General features: G+C 41.7%; 2 protein-coding genes across 2 annotated transcripts in view; one reads left to right on the top strand and one right to left on the bottom strand.

The window, feature by feature from the left end:
- LOC118427580 overlaps positions 1-820 on the bottom strand; it is a 55,658-nt gene extending 54,838 nt beyond the window's left edge. Inside the window, exon 1 of the mRNA XM_035837430.1 lies at positions 645-820. Within this exon, the coding sequence (XP_035693323.1) occupies positions 645-737 (93 nt within the window). The 5' untranslated portion in view covers positions 738-820. The remainder of the gene's footprint in view (positions 1-644) is intronic.
- A 723-nt stretch (positions 821-1,543) lies between these two features.
- The window catches only part of LOC118427346 (protein FORGETTER 1-like), a 36,513-nt gene continuing 28,075 nt past the window's right edge, over positions 1,544-9,981 (top strand). Inside the window, exons 1-10 of the mRNA XM_035837086.1 lie at positions 1,544-1,660; positions 2,827-3,039; positions 4,927-5,020; positions 5,655-5,762; positions 6,299-6,385; positions 6,850-6,941; positions 7,727-7,878; positions 8,687-8,805; positions 8,917-9,124; positions 9,475-9,554. Of these exons, the coding sequence (XP_035692979.1) occupies positions 2,873-3,039; positions 4,927-5,020; positions 5,655-5,762; positions 6,299-6,385; positions 6,850-6,941; positions 7,727-7,878; positions 8,687-8,805; positions 8,917-9,124; positions 9,475-9,554 (1,107 nt within the window). The 5' untranslated portion in view covers positions 1,544-1,660; positions 2,827-2,872. The remainder of the gene's footprint in view (positions 1,661-2,826; positions 3,040-4,926; positions 5,021-5,654; positions 5,763-6,298; positions 6,386-6,849; positions 6,942-7,726; positions 7,879-8,686; positions 8,806-8,916; positions 9,125-9,474; positions 9,555-9,981) is intronic.

Below are 9,981 nucleotides of genomic sequence, written 5' to 3'. Positions count from 1 at the left end.
TCATTTGGTTGTAATACCAGGTTACAGGGGCCAAAATATACAGTTTTGGTCTAAAATTGACCAAAAAATCTCAATAAAATCATTTTAGAGGCAGATATGAAAAAACTGAGAAAAAAGCATCAAGGTATTGGCCCATTCTACCCCTGTGCCAAATTTCAGGTCATTCGGTCTAGGAACGGCGGAGATGAATCACTTTGAAGATTTGACAGGAGAAAGAAAGAAAGAAAGAAAGAAAGAAACATTACGAATACAATATATTTCACCATACTATGTATGGCTGAAATATAATGAGATCAACATGGTGGGTAAATCAAGCACTGCCTACATGCACAGTGCTTGAAAAGCTTCGGCGTCGTTCCGATTCAGTATTACGATAGAATTTCCACATACCAGTATCCGTGATTGCAGTTATTTTTAAACGTGTTGTACGGCCCTGAACAGATTAGTGTAAGGTTGGTTCCGATGTTCACGCTAGGGTACATGACTGAATCAGGTGAAGGATACTGGACACATTTCACGTCGGTCAGACCACAAACGAAATCTTATACATTTACAGTAGAACTACGTTACTAACACCAAATCGCAGATTTGACACAGTGCTACTATAGTTCTGCTCTTTAGTTTGTAAAACTTCACCTACGTACCCCCTGGACGGACTGGCCTGAAGTGAAGCCCGCAGTAAGGAACACCAGACAGACAGTAAACTTCATGTTCGGAATAAAACTGGAGAACGCCATGCTAAACTTTGGGATCCTTTGCTTTTGCGGATGGATTTTAGCGTTACTTCCTCGTAGCACTTCCTCCTGTATACATGCCTGAGTGGAAGACAATGACCTTCTGAGTAAAGATGTGATCACGTGATTCCATTCGGTTGCCAAGGTGTCTTAAGGGTGTCAAGGGCTGACGTCAGAGTTGCGTTGCGCAGTAGAGGGCACAAAATGGGAATTAAGTGTCACTTAAAAATCCTCGAAAATCCCTTTTTTCTTTGAAAACTTTGCCCAATCTGGAGAGTTTTTGAGTTAGAAAGGACAGGTAGGGTGTAAGCTCCTGGCATGTTTTGGTTCAAATTTGTTCAGTTCAGCAGCTAGCTTAGAGTTGGTATAAGGACAGACAGTTTTAGTTGTAAGGTGCTACTGGTCGTATCAGGAGGGAACTGGGGTCATACTTTTTGAGCCTTCATTCAGTGTGTTTTAACATGCTTTCCTATGCGTTACAGCCGTAACTCCGATGTCTGCCCTGTAGTTTATTTTCAATGGGTCTCAGTCCTCTCCTGTCCACCCTAAATCAATATATTGTCTCTATAAACACATAACGTTAACAGTTATCTTATTATTTCCATGTCAAAAATAAATAGCTAATTCCATTTCATACCAGATTATAAGAAACGTGAACTCAAACTAAGGCGTAACGCTTTCATGATCTTTCATCAACGTATAACGTGACTTGTACTTATAGTGTAAACTTTCAAGACATGGGTCACCTAGCGATTATGTCGTGAACAACAGCACCGGGCTTGTCTGAGCAGGCCACAAAACGGTGCATTGTGGGTGTTACGAAATATGGCGGGAGTCTAAACAGCGAATTTTGCTACAACTGGAGGTTTCCTCCTATAACTTCGAAACAACGTGCCCATATCCCTGGAGAAGGTCGCATTGACAAGGTAGTTTGTTTATTGTACTTTTGTCAGTTTTTTCGTCGAATATGGTGCCTTGGTATTCTGAAGGAGCAAGGAGAAGTTCGGTCGCCCGGGTGTGGGGGAGGGGGGCAGCTATTCCTTAGTTTTCCACATAGTAGATACTTTATAGAGGTAGCAGAACACAGTTTTCGGCCTATGGGGATTTCTATAGTTAAGGACCACAAGGTGACTGACATCGACGGTGATAAAATCATAGCAGGGTGCAGTTTTCAAGCACGACAAACTAATATGTTGAAGTCGAGGGTATAACCTACCAAAATAATTGAAAAACAGAAAAAGTTGTCGTTTTGAATTTTTGTAAAGACCTCTTTTAAATGGGGTCATGCGGAACTGCAGCCGACTCACAGGGGCAGGCAGCTGTAAAGGTCACGCGCATTTATACACCAAATGGACAAACATCAAAACCTTACACATACCACCTGAAAGTGGACTTCTTGTACTACCATATAGCAAAGCTCATCCCCCACTGTCGTTCACGTTACGGTGTTTACAGGCGCTTCCAGATTTTGGCCGCACTACTTTTTTGCCCCTACATAATAGACCACGGGGGTCGCGGAGAAATACTGTGGGCTGCGACCTTAAATATGGTGTTGTTTTCTTCAAAATACGGACACTGAAGGACTATAGTTTGTGATCATAGAAACCACCAGTTCACGTCACCCGAATGATGTGAATTCAAACCCTATTTAAATGAATTCCTAAGTAAATTATTAATAGGCCATTCAAAACAAAAATTACACCTCCTCTGTCTAATATCTTGAGTCCTAATGCTTCAAATCCCTACGTCCCGCTGTTCTGACCGCTTCAACCCCCTAATTCCCACTGCCGCAACAACGATTTAGGCTGAATTCAAAAGAACCCCTCACATATTATGCTAAATCAATGAAGGCAATTACGCTAAATTTGGTTGCCTCGCTACGAATTATGTAGATAAGGTGGTTTTCCCTACGAGCTACGGGAAATAGAAATAGGCTGCCTATGCCTTACGGAAAAGAGCATGCAGACCCTCGTCGTAGAGTCCCAGTCCTTTGTCATCAGCCAACTAATTGTCAGTATGTGCTTCTTTTTTTGTACTGTTCCTTTCCTTAGTACCAGACCAATGAATGCTTATTATTTTATGATTTCCTAAGTGAACAAGGCAGCCAGCCACTGGGGGCGGCAAGTTGAAGCTACAGAATGGATGCCAGTGCCAGCTACCTCGCCTACATGGCAGCAGTCGCTTCAGCACAGGGTCCCAACCCGCTGGGCGCTCTCACCAACCAGCCCGCAGGACCTGCTAACATGATGGGACTGGACCTGGAGATGACACGCATGGCGCAGGAGACAGTACAGGAAACAGTCAGGTCTGTACTAGCACAGTGACACACATAGAGACAGTCACGTCAGTACTAACACAGTAACACACATGGCACATCAGACAGTACAGGAAACAGTCAGGTCAGTACTAACACTGTAACACACATGGCACAGCAGACAGTACAGGAAACAGTCAGGTCAGTACTAACACTGTAACACGCATGGCACAGGTGACAGTACAGGAAACAGTCAGATCAGTACTTACACACATGGCACACAGAAGACAGTATAGGAAACAGTCAGGTTAGTATTAACACTGTAACACACATTGGCACAGGAGACAGTGCAGGAAACAGTCAGGTCAGTACTAAGACAGTAACACACATGGTACAGCAGACAGTACAGGAAACAGTCAGGTCAGCACTAACACAGTAACACACATGGCACAGGAAACAGTCAGGTCAGTACCAACACTGTAACACACATTGGCACAGGAGACAGTGCAGGAAACAGTCAGGTCAGTACTAACACAGTAACACGCATGACACAGGAGACAGTACAGGAAACAGTCAGGTCAGTACTAAGACAGTAACACACATGGTACAGGAGACAGTACAGGAAACAGTCAGGTCAGTACTAACACAGTAACACTAACACACATGGTAGAGGAGACAGTACAGGAAACAGTCAGGTCAGTACTAACACAGTAATATACATGGTAGAGGAGACAGTACAGGAAACATTCAGGTCTGTACTAGCACTGTAACACACATGGCACAGGAGGCAGTACAGGAAACAGTCAGGTCAGTACTAACACAGTAACACACATGGCACAGGAGACAGTACAGGAAACAGTTAGGTCAGTACTAGCACAGTAACACACATGGCACAGGAGACAGTACAGGAAACAGTCAGGTCAGTACCAACACTGTAACACACATGGCACAGGAGACAGTACAGGAAACAGTCAGGTCAGTACCAACACTGTAACACACATGGCACAGGAGGCAGTACAGGAAACAGTCAGGTCAGTAGGTCAGTACTAACACAGTAACATACATGACACAGGAGACAGTACAGGAAACAGGTCAGTACTAACACAGTAACACACATGGCACAGGAGACAGTACAGGAAACAGGTCAGTACTAACACAGTAACACACATGGCACAGGAGACAGTACAGGAAACAGGTCAGTACTAACACAGTAACACACATGGCACAGGAGACAGTACAGGAAACAGTCAGGTCAGTACTAACACAGTAACATACATGGTAGAGGAGACAGTACAGGAAACAGTCAGGTCAGTACCAACACTGTAACACACATGGCACAGGAGACAGTACAGGAAACAGCCAGGTCAGTACTAACACAGTAACATACATGGTAGAGGAGACAGTACAGGAAACAGTCAGGTCAGTACTAACACAGTAACATACATGGTAGAGGAGACAGTACAGGAAACAGTCAGGTCAGTACTAACACAGTAACATACATGGTAGAGGAGACAGTACAGGAAACAGTCAGGTCAGTACCAACACTGTAACACACATGGCACAGGAGACAGTACAGGAAACAGGTCAGTACTAACACAGTAACACACATGGCACAGGAGACAGTACAGGAAACAGTCAGGTCAGTACTAATAGTGACAGTAACATGCATGATGACAGTCAAGTGAATACTATCACTGTAACACACATGGCACAGGAGACAGTACAGGAAACAGTCAGGTCAGTATACTTACACTGTAACACACATGGCACAGGAGACAGTACAGGTAACAGACAAGTACATGTACTAACACTGTAACTCACATGGCTATTTGCTCACCATAATTGAATGAAAAAATATTCATTATATATTTGTTATTATCATATAGCACCATAGTGCATCTGCCAAAAATGTAAATCTTTCTATTTGTTTTCTTACAGTGAGGAGGTCTTCACCACCTACAAGGCCAGTGTACCCATCATCCCCCATGCACAGCCCCACCCAGCTGACATTGTGGAAGCTGGATCTCTAGCTGTAAGTCATTCTTATAATAATGAACCTCAAACAAATGCCCTAGCTATTCAATAATTGTGTACAAAGTGTATAAAAGATAAAAATATTTACATACAGAGCCGTGTCTCAGAAATAATGGTAGGTATGATCTAGTGCTTTAATCTGATTTAATAGATTTGTGACTTTGAAATAATTTACATGTAAGCTGTCTATCTATTTATTTTATTCACAGTTGTTTATAGAGTAGCAGGCAAAAAGCAAAGTGCTTATGTCATAACAAACTGCTTTTGTACATAAATGTGAAATTGCATCTGACTTTGTTGATAAAACATCTGAAGACAGCACCAAATAAAATAAAGTAGAATGTCAGAAAAACCTAATTTCAATGAACCCAAATTCTAACTTCAAATTTATAAACAACTACTATGACAGACATACTGTAATCTTTCTATCACTAAGATGTCAAGAATATGGTGTATATTTAAAACTAGTATACTGTGATATCTTTACATATAAAACATACAAGAAATATCTGTGTACACTATGTTAGAGCACAACCCCAAACAAATTGGGTGCACATGCACCCAGTATTTCGAGCCCTGTTTATCGTATGTTACCAAGAATATTGATGGATGATTGACATGTGTCTGTGCAGGCCATGGCCCTCCCCCCTACAGACTACCCCCTGGCTGACACCATCCCTGATGATGTCATCAACTCAGGCAAGCTGAGTGCCCTCCAACTGGAGGGGGTGATATATGCTGTAAGTACTGTAACACTCAGGTCAGCATGCTTTGGGAAGGAGCGTAGCGCCTCCATAGATGGAATTTCAATGCTTGGTAAAAATTTTTAAGCAAACTCTATTTTTACCAATGGTAATGTTGCCTTAAGGGGTCGTTGGTTGTGTGCTTATATTAGGATTGATGACTTTAAATCTAAAGGTTCTTGGTTTGAATCCCAGCGTCAATATTGTACCTTTGGGAAAGGCGCTTTTCACCAGTGCTATATCTTGAGTAGATCAAACCTTACAGCTCAGTCTTATGCACCATGTACTTTATGTACAAAACTGGTGTGCTACGTCTTGTAAAGACAATTTACCAGTTATGCAAAACAAACCTACAAGCAACACAACAGGGATGCAAATGGTTTGTTTTTGCTTGTGATTAGTTCACAGTAAAAAATTCAAAGTGGCCACAAGGACAGCAAAAGTAAGAGTACTGGAAAAAGTTCAAAAGGTATACATTTCATATTCTAAGATGCCTTTCAAAGTTAAATCACTTCTTTTTTTTTGCTTCCCAGTGTACCAGACATCAGATGGTTTTGCCCAACGGTTGCCGGGCGGGGTTCTTCATTGGAGACGGTGCTGGAGTAGGCAAGGGAAGACAGGTGGGTGCAGCAAACCAAGAATTGGAAGAGGCCTGACTCCTGGTCTTGTAGTTAGATCATACAACATGTAGTTACGTGCTTTTAAAAAAGAGCTGTTTTTCTTACAGTAAAATTTTGTGTGGCATCTTGTGTCGCAGTTGGTAAGGTGTTTGACCCAGACCCCAGAGGTAATGGTCTCGAAACTGCTGATGTGTCCCGATGTGTGGTGCCGAATGGCAGCTTGCTCCAGACTCTTACGATATAGCCCCACTTATTATAAACTCCTAGCAATTCAGCCCCTGGTTAACAAGAGAGAGCAGTCAGCCACCCAATACAATACAATACAATACAAAAAAAGGATTTCCTTATAATTACTGCAAGTAAATATTCCATTTAAATTTCTGTTCCTTACCCCATTTAAACGTGAATGGTTTTTGTTCACTCACAACAGCAGGTTCTCATTGACAATTTTTGTATTCTGACAGATTTCTGGAATCATCCTGGACAACTTTGCTCGAGGGAGAACTCGACATGTCTGGTTCAGCATCTCTACTGACCTGAAACTGGATGCCGAGAGGTGGGGTAGAAGCCATGGCTCGTAATACAACACTTTGAGAAGCTGTATAAACTTTATTTCTCAGTAAAAGTGGTTACAAACTTACTGCACTCCAGGGTTGTAGCCAGCACCTGTCCTTTGAAGGAATTTTGCAGCTGGGGACTGAAAAAAGTTTTCCCCATTCCGTGCCCTAGGACAGACAAAAACTGATATGTAAAGATATAAAAAAACTGAAACCCATGTGTTCTTCTTCACCAAAACAGATGCCATTGAACAGCTTAGTCTACAAGCAAAATTTGCACCTCAAAATGCAGGAAATAGTGTTTCAGAGGGTCTTGATTTAAAAATTTTCTGGGACCCAGACCCCCTAGAAATTACGCGCAAAGTCACGCCATGCCTTCGGTGCTCGATAGGATTCCCATTCAAAATCAAGGGGACTGAAAATGATTTCAGGCTGGCTACAACCCTGCTGCACTCTATAGGTATATTTTTTATATCTGTATCCATTTTACCTACTTTTCCATGTGGCTCCTGCCCTGTACTGACTTTTTAAACTTTTCAAAATCCAAAATGAGCTTCAAGTTGTTGCCAAAGTCTGTGCATACTTAATTTGAGGTCATTTCTCAGATAAATGGGAAGAAGATGTGAAAACAATCATCAATGAATGGAAGAAATTGGATAGATAAATACACAATCATGAGTTGATAGATTCGGGCCTTTTTCTTTCACAGACTGCAGAATTTATTTCTTATGACAAAATGTCTAACTCCATTGGAACTACATTTTTCACCCCTGCCCACATACAGAGACCTGCGTGACATCGGCTGCTATGTGAAGGTGATAGAGGGCTGCCAGCAGCTGGATAGAGAGACCAAGGTGTTCGGACTGCCTCCTGGCTTCAAGGATGGGGTCATCTTTAGCACTTACGCCACGCTTGTGTCTTCAGTACAGAAAGGAGGTTTGTAGTTGAAAACAGTTTTGCAGCTATAATGTGGTAGTGTATTTATGGTCACAAAATGCCAATTTCTGGCAGAAAAAGACTTGAGTCAATTTAATGCATCTAACTGATTTGATATTTGAGTTTCCTCTTAGTACAATGCTTAACTTTTTTTCAAACACAAAAGTACACACGGATCAAATTTTCAACGACCACTGTCGCCTTCTTCAGGATTAATACTGATGACCAATCACTTTCTGGCACGTTTGACCAACTGCTGACAACACATAAAGCAAGATCACATGTCAATTAGATATCAGTATTGATCCTGAAGAACAGTGGTCGTTGAAAATTTGATCCATGTGTACTTTTGTGTTGGAAGAAAGTTAAACATTGTACTATGATTGCTACCAACAATTGTATTATAATTACTACCAACACAGATGAGCTTCCATTATCCATGATAATTTGAGTTTCCTTTACTCAAGTTTCTTTTACCTCAATCTGTGAAAATTACACAGAGGTATTGTTTTCAGTTTTTTTTTAAGTTTGTCTAGGAGTGTGTGCAAGTTTGTTTCTGCTGGCCTGGGGCCAAGGTGGCAGGAATTGTGAGGCAAAAAATGGTGTAACTGGAGCCTTGCAGGACTGGAAGGCTGGTTTGGCCTGGGTCCAAAGTTGGTCACAAGGTCTAGATTCCTGCAGGAAGGCAGGAAAATGCATGACAGAATTAGTCAAGAAAGCAACCATTGTAATATAATAAATATTTCATAGAGGTATGAGATCTTGCTTCTTCTTGTTCAGACATGTGACTGTGTTTCTTCCAATGTAGTTGGAGCGTCCACATCTCGGCAGAGTCGGCTGGACCAGCTCATTAACTGGTGTGGGGGACAGGACTTTGACGGCTGTCTCATCTTTGACGAGTGTCACAAGGCTAAACACTTTGTGCCTGTAAGTAATTTGAATGGAATCTTCAACACTAAAATTCTTTCATTATTTCACCCATGCCACAGATATCGGGGAAATATTGCTTAATTGCTGTGCTTTTTCATCTCATCACAGGGTAAAGAGAAAAACAGCACCAAAGTAGCGCTAGCGGTGGCGACCATCCAGCGCCTCCTGCCCAAAGCCCGTGTGGTGTACTGTAGCGCTACGGGCGTCACCGACGTGAAGAACATGGCCTTCATGGAGCGGCTGGGACTGTGGGGGAGGGGCGCCGCCTTCAACGACTTTGATCAGTTTCTGGATGCCATCCAGAGAAGAGGACTTGGTAAGAAACACTTTGGACAAAATTCTATCAGTAACACTTTATGAAAAGATCTTCAACCACCTTGTTAACTTCCAAGTATTTTTTACAGTTGCATAGTCCACAAAATCAAATGTGCATTACTTATGATCTGAGAGGAAGATAGCCCTAATACTATTAATTAAGGAGATTTCTAATTTAGTCAGATGACTGAATGAGTGAATCCATAGATGGATGAAAGAAGTGATGAACCATTGATCCTGTTTAAAAGAAACTTCTGTTAGCTGATTTTTTTTCTGCTAAAGCAAAACACATTGGTTGATGATGATGATGATGACAAGCTGTGATTTCCTTCCCTCTCATGTTGTTGCTAGGTGTGGCTGAGATGTTAGCGATGGAGATGAAAGGATCCGGCATGTACATCTCCAGAGGGCTCAGCTTCAGGCAGGCTGAGGTAAGACATGGGGAAAACATGGACAAGTTGTTTTCCTTTCATGATCAGAAGTGATTATAAAAAAGGGTCAAAGGAGAAGAAAGATCACATTGAAGGCTTTATTGTACCATCATTGCTGCGAACCATCAGACTAGACATTAATGTTATGTATGTGTTAATGTATGAGTCACAACAGCTGCAATCGCTGCCTGTGTCCCACGTGTATTGTATCGTCAAAGACATTGAAGAATACTTTTGAAGAATACATTGAAGAATGATTTTGGCAGTTACAGCAGTAATGAAGATAAAACTTTGTTTTGTTTGAAGAGAAGTGGTAATTGACCTCTTTTCACTGACGTCAAGAGGGACAAAGGAAAGTATAACATAGGCACAGATTACATGATTGAAGTCCTAATAAATATGCAGACTTACTGTATTGTTACATACT

This window comes from Branchiostoma floridae, chromosome 12 (genome assembly GCF_000003815.2).
Source record: "Branchiostoma floridae strain S238N-H82 chromosome 12, Bfl_VNyyK, whole genome shotgun sequence".
Classification (NCBI taxonomy): Eukaryota; Metazoa; Chordata; class Leptocardii; order Amphioxiformes; family Branchiostomatidae; genus Branchiostoma; species Branchiostoma floridae.
This window is presented reverse-complemented; position numbering and strand designations above follow the sequence as displayed.